The sequence below is a fragment of the Siphateles boraxobius genome, unplaced genomic scaffold (genome assembly GCF_051911475.1).
Source record: "Siphateles boraxobius isolate OS27281-9 unplaced genomic scaffold, OSU_SipBor_1 20, whole genome shotgun sequence".
Classification (NCBI taxonomy): domain Eukaryota; kingdom Metazoa; phylum Chordata; class Actinopteri; order Cypriniformes; family Leuciscidae; genus Siphateles; species Siphateles boraxobius.
The window spans coordinates 7076520-7089621 of record NW_027508811.1 but is presented as its reverse complement, the minus strand read 5'-3'; the positions used below and the strand labels follow the sequence as shown (position 1 = coordinate 7089621).

General features: G+C 37.3%; 1 protein-coding gene across 2 annotated transcripts; it reads right to left on the bottom strand.

The window, feature by feature from the left end:
- Nucleotides 1-1930: 1930 nt before the first annotated feature.
- Nucleotides 1931-11629, bottom strand: lgals3a (lectin, galactoside binding soluble 3a). 2 transcript variants are annotated; one of them, XM_077236522.1, is made up of 6 exons: nt 11489-11629; nt 11174-11191; nt 9739-10410; nt 5986-6074; nt 5751-5907; nt 1931-2665 (listed from the first exon to the last, which is right to left on the bottom strand). In XM_077236522.1, exons 2-6 carry the CDS (start codon nt 11186-11188, stop codon nt 2510-2512), a joined length of 1089 nt encoding a protein of 362 aa, XP_077092637.1. In that variant the 5' UTR covers nt 11189-11191; nt 11489-11629; the 3' UTR covers nt 1931-2509. The 2 variants fall into 2 exon arrangements, with proteins under 2 accessions (XP_077092637.1, XP_077092638.1); XM_077236523.1 differs by lacking the exons at nt 1931-2665; nt 5751-5907; nt 5986-6074 and adding an exon at nt 8375-8686.
- Between the last annotated feature and the right edge of the window lie 1473 nt (nt 11630-13102).

Here is a 13102-nt window from a genome sequence, read left to right as displayed (position 1 = left end):
AAACTATATAGTAGGTGAAAAACAGTATGTGACTAACTATTTAGTAGGTGAAAAACACTATGTGACTAAAGAAGTATGTGTATGGCTGTGTCCGAAATCGCATACTTCCCTACTATATCGTAGGTGAAAAACAGTATGTGACAAACTATATAGTAGGCGAAAAAAAGAATGTGACTAAAGAGTTACTTAGAGAATACTTCCTTACTATATAGTAGGTGGAAAACAGTATGAGACAAAAGTATGTCTGAATTCACAGTACTCATAAAAGAGTAATCAAAAAGTACCGAATGACCTATTACTTTCGGTGAGATTCTGAAGTGTGCATATGATGAAGACTTTACTATCCCTTGCATTCACACGGGGAGTTGGCGTTAATGCTTCTCATTTAATTTGAATGGGTGATGTCATGTGTTGCCGAACTGAATTGTGGGTTCCAATACGTCGCATCACTGGCGTTGCCTGAGGCATAAGTTGAAAACTTTTCAAATTTTCAAGCGCCCACGCAGGCGTCAGCCAATCAGATTGCCTGTGCAAATACCCTAGCGCAGACGTTAGCCAATTGCGTTCATTCAACACCAGAATAGTAATGTGATTGGCTGTTGTCACTATGAAGGTCGCGTCAGCACCTATTTTTTACAGTCTATGGTAAGCAAGCTACAGACACGCCCTTGGTCAAGCGTTTATGCCCATTGTGAATGCAGCATGAGGCCACGGGAGAGGAGTTATAAATGGCAGTGAAGTGACATAACTGACCCTGGTAGGTCACATGATAATGACAACATGGCGGATGTACTACACACATTCATACTACAGTAGTCAACATTTGAAGTGGATCAAAAAAGTTCATCAAAGTTGTCCTAATACAAGAACGGGTATTGTTCCTGTATAACTTTAATGAAAGGTTTTGATCCACTTCAAATGTTGACTACTGTATATAGAACATACTTTTTTGGCGGTCATGAAGAAATTACTTACTCAAAATAAGTACCTACTCAAGAGAGTGTGCCATTTCGGACACAGCCTAGTTGTCTTTGTACCGGTACTTTGATGTCATACACCGTTCGGCCTGCACAGCGCCACTTCAAGTCAAACACACCTCTTCTTTTGTGAATCAGTTCAATTGAATCATTTAATAGATTGATTAAAAAAAGAACGATTCATTCACCAATCAGACGCAACTGTATTGATAATCATCAGAAATCTCACATAGCTTCACCAATGTGTGCAGAAATTGTGCCCTTATTCTTTGAAAAACATGTTATATAATATTTTGATTAATATTAAATATTATTTTGATTTCATGTTGGGAGTTCCCAGAAATGGGAAAGAGCATGATGGTCCCTGGAGTCTGGCACATACTATGTTCTGCTTAATATTAGTGGTAATAAAAAAATATTTGAACATGTAAAAAACACTGAGCATTGTTGTCAGAATGACACCAACATGTACTGAGACTGATCATATAAGTAGACGATTGCAAATATTATTTACATGGTGTGTTCAGTAAACCAAAATATGGTAATCACTTTCTCTGTGTCCCAGTTATATTTTTAATCCAAAATAGTATGCATGCTTTCACGCCAACGTATTGCACAACATTGTGATGGTTCCCCTTCAACTTTTCAGTTGTACAAAAGTGGAAAGACGAAGGTCTATATAATGCTGATAATCGTAACATAATTTCAGAAGGTAAAACAGATGCAAATGACAAATGGGTCTATGGTATAAAGACAATTTTATAACATGACCTGGCAGTGTGCCCCAATACTCACACTGTCACATTACTAAAATGTTGCATGTTTCTATGCCCAGTGAAGTGCATACTTCTAGAGCACAGCAAAACTTTGAAGTGTGTAAGTTTTATGTTAAAATACTTTCCCTAGTCTCAAAAATTAACATGCAGAATATAATATGAACAAGCACATTTCAATTGGGGTAATACAGCATTTATTCGGACACAATTACTTGCTTATCTCCTTTATCACAATGCTTTAATTAATTTTTATTCAAAATAATAAACATTTTCCAACATTCATACCAAATACAGCCATTTTGATCTGATGTAAATCAGCACAGTGTCACAGCTCTGGTCTGCAGTTTTCCTGAATTAAAGATCGATAACTATAAACATAGCGTGTGAAAGGCTGGGATATACATGTTTGATTTTTACAAAATTAGTCAAGTTCCGGTATACATGCAAAAGGGTAACTAGCATAATGCATTCTGGCAGGTCAGAGAATGAGAAAAAACAGACTTGTTACGGTGCGTTAGACACGCATCAGTGATATCAGTGTCCTGATGACCTCTCTGGCGGTCAAAACTTTCTCTACATCTGTATTTCAATTGTTTAGATCATGTGTTTGACTAATCTGCAATGGAGAGACGGGTAACAGATATATCATTATAACTTTTATTAATTTCTGTTCGTCCCACTTTTTTGGAGATAAAGTACTTTTTTAACCAATGACTTAATGTGTCACCTCAACATTGTCAAATGGCTCCCTGTGTTTCAGATCATGCTGGGGGCTGCACTGAACAGTGTAAGGTCTCCCTCTATGTGCAGACGAGTGACATCCTCCATCCCGCCTGTTCTGTGCTCAAACTCCAGCAGATGAACCCCGTCCACAGCCACCTTAAACCCGTCTGTCTCCACCAGGATCTTCAGCTGCACACACAAACACATTAAGGTCATGAACACTGCAGCTAAATTCGGTTGTCAACTAACCGTTTAGTGCTGTTCTGTACACACACAGTTCAGTAACATAAGTTCAACTTCTGAAAAACTCAGGTAGTGACAAACTGCATTTACACAATCCTACGCGGTGTGTACAGCACCGAACTGAACAACTAGTTGTTAATGACATATTTAAACGCACATCTTCTGTATGTGCAATGTAGGGGTGTAGGGTATGGACCAATCAGACACATACTAATTATTCATTATATACAAAGGTTTATGAAACTCCTCACACAGCCCAAATGAACAAACACAAGGGCAGAAACAGTGTCATGTTACAGGGCATGATAAGGAGATTTTACGACCTCCGAGGAATGTGGCCACATACTCAAGAGAGAGACTATGAAACAGAAACCTCTTTAAAACAGACTTTGCTGCATTAATCATAGACTAACTGATCTATAAATGAACATGCATAAAACTGTGAAAGAAACAGTGTAAATGGTTTACTGTCTCGTGTACTATTAGGTATATATTATGGTATGTATCCTGGTATACAACCAACTAACGATCAATGTAACCTCACCTGTATCATGCCTCCTACCTAATTAATGCTCATTTAATGACTCACACTTTGATGTACATCACCTTCTTCTAGAATGCAGTGTGGATGTGTTATAGCTATCTGAACATTAATTAAGGTATAATCATGCTAGGGACAAAGATCCGTAAATCAACTAAGAGCCACTTTCCCTCTCAGACATGTCCCCTTTCTGATTGGTCGAGTTCAACCCTTAGGGGAGGATCTTTTCCAGGCCTTATTAGAGACAGTCCACATGTGACCTCCCTCTCTTAGTTCTTTCATCCAGCCGCAACACTGTTCTGGTGATACTGGGGAACCCCCTCCCCCTCCACGGGGGACCCAGGGCCCAGCAGGCCGCAATCCAACCAGATATGGGCACAGGCAGGAGAGAGATGACTCTCTCACAAAGAACCAAGGACAATCTCAAGAGTTTTGGAACAAAGACTCCAACCAACAACGACTCCAATCACCCATCCTTCCGACTTCCTCACTTCTCCTGGGTGCTCGGCGTGGCCTCAACAGAGTCCCAGGCCTTCACCAAACCAGTCATGCGTTCCTGGAGAAAGAGAACGCTCAACCAACTTCCACTTGACACTGCCGGAACCATCAACGACTTCAATTTTCAACAACTTCAAGAATTGTTCCCATTACAAATGCAAGTATTCAATTCAATGAAATGTGAAAATGAAATTCTGATGGTTCTTCTCATAGACCCTCTTCCGGTTTCCAATTTCATCCTATCACTAACCTATTTATGTATTCATGTGTGTATGTTGTTTAGTTTATTTATATTCATATAAATATCTATATTTAGTTAATAAAACTTGTACATAATATGTATTTGGTTCTGTTTTGTTTGCAATACAAGTCACTTTACGATCACGGTTTTTGCTACTGGCTCAAAGTACTGTACAGGCGAAGAAATAATTATTCTTCGGTGGCCATGGAAGATACCCTTTTCTTAGAATAAATTAATAATCAAAAGAGTTCGTTGGAAGAACTGATTAATTGATTGTAATATTAATTCAGCCACATCAAGTTAATCCAATTAACTGACCCAAATATTTATAATTAATAATAACAAGATATTATTGATTATTAATATTTCCAGAAAGCTGAGTTCCTTACAGGGGTGTAACGGTTCTCGGTAAAAAAATCAATTGTACCGCTCTCCACACACAGTTCGGCACACATTTGCGTTCATCTTAAATCTGACTATGCATAAGCATCTATAATATGGTTTGTTGGGAAAAAACCCCACACACGTAAGGCAGACAGACAGAGTTAGGCTTATGTATGTTTCTGTCGATGGATACACATTCTGGCTTCCCCTAAACTTTGTTCCATGCGAGTGCCGTATGCTCTCTAACATGACCACTCATTTGAGTTCTCTTTTAAGTCCTGCGCTTGAACGGACAAATTCACACAAAAATTATGTCAACATGCCCATCTTGGCGAGTATCCTAGCAAACGTCATAGGTTATGTCTTAAGTTAACATAAACAGCCGAGAAAAATGCATGTGTATAATTTTGTATCTGCGCATTATTTCTTAAAATGACAGCAGCCTAATATTCCTGCCGTCTGTTTTTTTATGTATATCAAACAACAAATATGTATATGCTCTTGAGTGAATAACTTTTGTAATTTTAAGAATTATTAATATTTATTTTATTTATACAGTGAAGATTATATGCAATGTTGTTTTACATTGATTACTTTATTCAATTTCAGTACTGTTAGATACCTAAATAACCTGAAATGCACAGTTTATTTTATTTGTATTATTTGCTCTATTGTATTTGTTTGTGCTGTTGATTTATAGTTTGATTATTTGTTCTTAATTTCCTTGTTTTAATTGACCGTAGTCCTTTTTCCCCCTGAATACCGAACCGTGACCCTAAAACTGAGATTAAAAACAAACCGTGAGAAATCTGAACCATTACACCCCCAGTGCAGTGCAAGAAAACCACAGGGAAAGAGGTACGATGGTTGACTCATTCTTGTTGCCAGAAAAAACAGCAAACAAGAACATGCATTTATTTTAGAAATACAGCGGAAAATTACGACCTGCACCTGTCTACTTTAATAAACTGGATGAGCCAAGCCCAATCAACAAGCCCAATCAACAAGCCCAAAGACGCTTATAATAAGTGGACATGTCAACACTGCACAGCTGCCTTCCAAACATAAACAGAACTCTGCCTCTGTCGACGGTGGTTTGGTTAAAATTGCTAAGCACAACGTCTTTGGTCACTGTAATATCGCTTTGGTCAAAAATAGTGGATACCAAACGCACAATATGCCTGGACTTCGCTATGGTTACCACGGTGTCAATCATCGCAATTTCAGGAGCGAGTCACGTTCTGTACACACAAGGAATGATAATTCAGGGGATTCAATCCCATATTTCAATGCGGTTGTCACTCCTGACTCAACTGAAATCAGGCATGGTTTAAATTCCTTCTCCGAGATAAATCAGAAGGCCATACCTCAAACTGTCTGCCCTGCACAAAGGGAAATCCTCCATCTCTCTCCTCGGGACCCCAGCAGCCTCCAAATTCTGTGTTCCGTACGATGGTGTTCTCTTGGAAACGTGGATTGAAATGGAAAACCACATCATGCCCCCTCACAAAATCTACATGGAACCTAAGAAAAGAGAAGTGAGTGTTTGCTTTGGACACGGAGAAGTAATGCTGTGTTTTGTTACATATATGTGTGTGTTACCTGTTTCCTCCTGGTACTGGCTCACCCACGATAGTGATCAGGAGGCCGGGCATTATCCCTGCATGCAGCGGTAGATCGTACGGCAATGGCTAAAACACACATACACACAAACAGAAGTTATTTGAAGTCCTTAACAGGTTTAACAGGTCTCTACAATAAGAATATATGTAATAATTTATCCTTCATCCTTGTTATTGTAGATATTGCAAATAGGGATGCAAAAAATTAAAGATCTGCCATGATGATACAAATAAATATTTTCACGTTTTGGCTGATAAACCAATAAAAGGCGGATTAAGTACAAATTAACCATAAATGCAACAAGTGTACATTATAATATGCAGCATGAAAACTGGATATTAATTTTGAGATATGCTAAAGATTATTTTTAACAGTGTTATTAATGTGTGTTATTAGTGTAGAGGTGAGCGTAGAGGTTATTAGAGGTGACACTAATAACTAATATTAGTGTAGAGGTTATTAGAGGTGACACTAATAACTAATATTAGTGTAGAGGTTATTAGAGGTGACACTAATAACACTGTTAATAGTACTATTAACAGTGTTATTAGTGTTTTCACAGATTAACTTGATTTTAGAAATTAATTTAAATAAGTGTTAGATGACAGCAAAGGTAATCTAAATGTAAAAATAGGGGAAATTAGCGTGTATAACTACATATCCAATAACAACTGATACTATTAAAATGTAAAACTAATAATATCCACCAATAACCATATGGAGATATAATGTGCATCCCTAATTGCAAAGAAAACACGTGTGAGTAGCTACAATACATGAGTAGCTACATGTTATACGATCTCTATCCTAAAATGAACTCTATATTCCAAAATATTACTGCACAATAAAGATAAGAGACATAAAATTGTAATGTCTAACAAATACTCTACAGTTCAAAAGTTTAGGGTCTCTACACAATTTTTTTGTTTTTAAAATAAGTCTCTTATGCTTATAAATGCATAAATAGTTATCTTATACATTTATTTGATCAAAAATACAGTATGAACAGTAATATTGTCATATTATTATAATTTAAAGTAATTTATTCCTGGGATGCAAAGCTGAATGTTCAGCATCATTACTCCAGTCTTCAGTGTCACATGATCCTTCAAAAATGATTCTAATATGCCGAGTTGCTGCTCAAAATGCATTTTTCACGATTCTTTGATAAATAGTAAGTTCAAACGAACAGCATTTATTCAAAATAGAAATCTTTTGTAACTTTAAAATGTTTTACTGTAATTGTTGATCAATTTAATACACCCTTGCTGAATAAAAGTATTTAAATACATCTTACAGACCCCAAAACTTTAAATATAATTATAATAATAATAATTTGTTACATTTATATAGCGCTTTTCTGGGTACTCAAAGGACGTTACATAGAAGGGGGGAATCTCCTCAACCACCACCAATGTCTATTCACCAATAAATTGTGATTAAGTACAAAGAACAAATATGTGCATAATCATTATCTCAATGTTGGATTAGCCAAATTACCCTGAGAGCTCAGAGTTTTACATCAAGTACTTGACAGGTTTCATCATCCTTTAATACATTGACTCATTATGTCTCTAACTTTCTTCCATTCTCCATTATAAAATTCCATGGCTTTTCCATAGTGTGCAAAATAACACAGCCCTCCCTGACATTTAACTGGACGGTTCAATTCAACGGAATATTTTTCCACTGAAAAAAAATAAATACTCAACGTCATAAAAGCTTATGTATACGAAACAGCAAACACCCAAAACAAATCCAAACACATGTCCTTTTTTTCCTCTCTTATTTTAGTTAATGCCATGTCACAGATCACATGACATCAAGTTTATAAACAACTTTGCTATGGGAAGACTGTGACAAATCTCATAAACTGCCAATCCCTGATTCCAAACCCCACCCACTGACTCATTATTCCTTTCAGTGAAAAAAAGTCTGGTCTGATTAAACACGCAATACCTTTCAAAAGGTGGGTTAAGTGAGGTCTTTTTTTAATAAAATAAATTTATATTTTTATTCAGCAAAGACACATTAAACTAACCAAAAGTGACATTTAAGAAATGTATGACACAAAATATTTCCATTTCCAATAAATCAGCATATTAGAATGATATCTGAAAGACTTAAAATATATTTAGATAGAAAACAGTCATTTTAAATTGTAATAATAATAGTTTTACTGTCTTTTTGATCATAGTCTTGTAAGCATAAGATATTTCAAAAGCACTGACCGCAAACTTTTGACTGATAATGCAATTAAGAAGCTTGTCAGTTTCTCAACATTACCTACAATATCTGACAAAAGCTGACTTTAACAAACAATAATTTGAGCCCATTAAAAACATTTCATTTCAATAACACACATCTGTTTGTTGTATAAACACAAAGTGCATTATTTATTTTTTCTCTTTTTTTAAGCAAGAACATCATTAAAACATACACCTGTCAATAGTATTAAAATAATCACGAGTGTACTTTGGAGAAAGTTTCTCAGCTACATTAAATATGTGCATTTGTTTGCAAAGGTGATATGCAAATATATCAGCATGAGTTTGTGCTAAATGTCGAGAACTCTGATTGGATGTTAACTGGAGTCTTTGTGATGGCTGCAGTGCTGTCCTCCTCCTGTGATTGGCTGAGCTGTTCATTGTGCTCAAAAATATGGAGGTCTATATGGTGGCTGAAAAACAAGAAGAGGAGCTTTTGACATTTGTAGTTTTAACGTGATCCAGAAGAATGAGACCACCGCACAAACATCCCAGACCTCAAGAGCTAAACCTACAACCCTGAAAGCAACACTTATGTCACCAACACTTCGATAAAATAAACTCCAGCAGGCTGAAAACAACTCCCCAGCAACCAGCAAACCAAGCCAATATCACACACTTATATGCGGACTCACACATGGAAATCCCTTTATACACTAGGGCTGGGTTGACAATATTCATTTCTCGATTTTAATCGATTCTCATTTTAATTAACCGAAATCGATCCGATTCTGATTCCAGGAAAGCGAAAGCACAGAGCGCACGTGAACAGATCATTTCTTCTTCTTCACTACTAGTCACAACACAAAATAGACACGAATGAACATCAGAAGATATGAAAGAAATTGTACACTTACTGAAATGTAATGGTATAAATGTCTCATGTAATCGCTCAATCAGTGTTTCCGACCCTGATACAACAGCTCGTAAAATATGTGATAATGTTACCTCAGAAAAGGCATTCAATGGAGCTGTTTTGCTAATTATATGCACTATATTAAATTTTATTTATATTTTTACTTAAACTATTATTCAACATTAATACATTTTGAACAAATCTTTTATGAAAACAAGTTCTTACGTCAGCGACCGTTTAAATGTTTATATTTCAAAAATCGTATTGGAGTAGAAAACGTAAATCATTAAAGTTTATATTATTACAAAAACTTCCTTATTTGCAATTTAAATCTTTGTATACAAATCAGCGGTTAATTTTAACATTATAACATTTAACATTTTATTTAATAGTAATGTACCAATTTACAGGGTTCCACCATATAGTTACAGGATTAATTATCACTTATTTTTTAGGTAGAAAAATAAGTCTCATGTAACTGTGCCTGATATACAGTATATCATTATGAATTGAATCGCAAGTCTGTGGACTGAAATCGAATAAAATCTTGAAATTTGTGTCAATATCCAGCCCTATTATACACCCATTCATACGGTCATAATTACTTACCAGCATTCCACCTGGAGCAGCAGGCCCTCCGTATGGACCCATGGGCCCTGGACCGAAGCCTCCTGGTGGGCCAGGTTGAGGAGGGAAGCCCCCTCCGTGTGTACCCCAGGACCCTGGTGGTATTGGGGGAAACATTCCTCCTGCATATCCTGGGCCTCCATCTGGTGGAAAGGCACCAGGGCCTCCTGGGCCGTACATGCCAGGCCCAGATGGACCTGGTGGGTAAGGCACATTTGGATATGGGCCCTGCGGAGCCCCAGGTGGGGAAGGGAACTGTCCAGGAACAGGGTATGGCATGGGTGCCCCACCTGGTGGGAACTGACCTGGCATCGAGGGAAACTGTCCTGGAGCTCCAGGGTTGGAGGGGAACTGTCCAGGTACGCCTGGACCTGGAGGGTATCCACCCGGGGCAGCTGGGGCTCCAGGAAACTGGCCCGGGGCTCCTGGGCCGGGTGGAAAGGAACCAGGGGCAGATGGCCCACTCTGGGGAAAGCCAGAAGGGGCTGTTGGTTGGCCAGGGCCTCCTGAGGATGGGAAATTAGGGCCACCAGGGGCCGCACCAGGCCATCCAGGATTAGTGGGGGGCGGAGCACCATTTCCAGGAGCTGATGGATTGGTGTGCCTAGTTTTTGATGCTTCACCAGAAACATTATCTGGGATTGCGTCCGCAAGCTACAGAAAGAAGATGCAGGAGATATCACAGCAAACGAAACATCAACTGAACATTTTATCAAAAATACTTTTGATCTGTTATTATCGGTTCAAAGCCAAAGACTTACTAGGGCAAACAGTGGAGTTCAAAAGACTGAGACCAGATTGAAGATATGGGACTAAAAACCTCAATTAAACTTGTAAATAAACTTTGACTTTGACTTAAAATAGAATAGAATTGAAATTCAAATAGACTTGAAATAGACTTTGGAAAAAAACTAAACAAAAACAAAGCAACATTATGATGTAAAATTAATCATCATTAATCATGTGAACTGAAATCATCTCAAATCATGCTGGACAACATGATAATCAGGTTTTGATTTTGAAACCAGTTTTTATTGTTCATTCTTGTATATATATATATATATATATATATATATATATATATATATATATATATATATATATATATAAGAAATGCTAGAAACGTTTCCACCAGTGGTCTTAAGCGTTTGGACCCCACTGTATAACGTTAAATACTGTACATTTTGGTATATCTATGACTACACAGAATTGTTGAATATACTTGCTGAATAAAGAATACTAAATTAAATTAATGGGAAATGTAATTAACCGAGTCTACTAGTACAGTCATTTCTACTGCTGGTAACATGGATAAAATGACAAAGTTTCTTATTTTACGAACACAGGAGGAAACACAAGCCCAAAATGATACAAGTTAACAATTTAATAATTCTTCATAAACAATTAAAAAACTTACCGAAAAGTCTGCCATGGCCTAACAGAGAAACAAGAAGTGACATTTAATGTCATGCAATTGTATGAAAATCATAATATGTCATAAATCTAGCGCTTGTAGACAACTACTTATAAAGACGCTATTAATAGAGAGAGAGACGTCACTGGATTGAACACACCGTCGCAAATGGTTATTTTGAACAATATACATTTAAAAATGATCTGGTTTAAGATTCAATCAAGCACCATTCTAACTATACACAAATTAAACTGTGTCATCTAACGTTATACACATGCGCATTTTGGGTGAAATGTGCAGTTTTGTGAGCACAGGCACCTCGACTGGATCACGGCCTGCGGTCCGAAGATACGGGTTTCTAAGCAGCACCAGGTCCCGTCGCCCGAAAAGATCCGAAAGTCAGTATTACTAAACTCTATACAGGAAGTGAGGTGATAACTGGAATATTGAGGGTTTTCAACGGCGTGTTTGAAAACAATGTGAGCAACAAATAATACGGCTGAGATATTTACCGCTGTAGTTAAAGGCACAGACTAATCTACTGTGTTTATAGATCAGATATGAGCACTATACACGCGCATGCTCCCCGATGGGCGTGTCATCTGAGGGATGGGCCGGTTTATCTGCGCATGCGTAGGGTTGCTGTGACGGAGAGTGGGGAGGCGGGTGTTCAACCCTGGGATGCTTAAAATAAAACAACCATCATAAAATTAATCACACTTCCACAACTGGTTTATAAACTTTTCCGTTTTTTTAATGTTACGCGAACAGAGCCTGAAAAGGTAAAGATTTTCCAACAACTGGTGAAGGTTGATGTGAAGGTTGACAAAAATATTGATTGTGTACTTTCAATGTGATATCATTTTTTTTTTTTTGCCATATCTACAATTTGAACCATGATTTGTGTAATTTTTCTGTTGCTCAAAAGACAGTTTGGGATTTTTTAGTATTTAGATTTTTTTAACTTATTGATACATTTATATTTCCCATAAATAACAAAAAAACATTAATTTGATATTTTCTACAATAAATATATATGAAATTTAAAAAAGACTCTAATGCTTAAAAGATTAATGCGAAAACAAAATGTTAATATTCCTGACGAGCATCCCTGTAGACATGGGTGTTTCAATCTGTTACATGGTTTTATATTTTAATGATATATATATATATACACACACACAGGTCCTTCTCAAAAAATTAGCATATTGTGATAAAGTTCATTATTTTCCATAATGTAATGATACAAATTAAACTTTAATATATTTTAGATTCATTGACCACCAACTGAAATATTTCAGGTCTTTTATTGTTTTAATACGGATGATTTTGGCATACAGCTCATGAAAACCCAAAATTCCTATCTCAAAAAATTAGCATATCATGAAAAGGGTCTCTAAACGAGCTATTAACCTAATCATCTGAATCAACTAATTGACTCTAAACACCTTCAAAAGATTCCTGAGGCTTTTAAAAACTCCCAGCCTGTTTCATTACTCAAAACTGCAATCATGGGTAAGACTGCCGACCTGACTGCTGTCCAGAAGGCCATCATTGACACCCTCAAGCAAGAGGGTAAGACACAGAAAGAAATTTCTGAACAAATAGGCTGTTCCCAGAGTGCTGTATCAAGGCACCTCAGTGGGAAGTCTGTGGGAAGGAAAAAGTGTGGCAAAAAACGCTGCACAACGAGAAGAGGTGACCGGACCCTGAGGAAGATTGTGGAGAAGGACCGATTCCAGACCTTGGGGGACCTGCGGAAGCAGTGGACTGAGTCTGGAGTAGAAACATCCAGAGCCACCGTGCACAGGCGTGTGCAGGAAATGGGCTACAGGTGCCGCATTCCCCAGGTCAAGCCACTTTTGAACCAGAAACAGCGGCAGAAGCGCCTGACCTGGGCTACAGAGAAGCAGCACTGGACTTCAGGCATTT

What these genes read in the sequence shown, in the direction of transcription:
- lgals3a (XM_077236522.1), bottom strand. An exon ending in CTGCTCCAGGTGGAATGCTG is followed by an intron (nt 6,075 to 9,738) that starts GTAAGTAATTAT and finishes TGTGTGTTTTAG; the next exon opens with CCATTGCCGTACGATCTACC. An exon ending in TGCAGGGCAGACAGTTTGAG is followed by an intron (nt 2,666 to 5,750) that starts GTATGGCCTTCT and finishes TTGTGTGTGCAG; the next exon opens with CTGAAGATCCTGGTGGAGAC.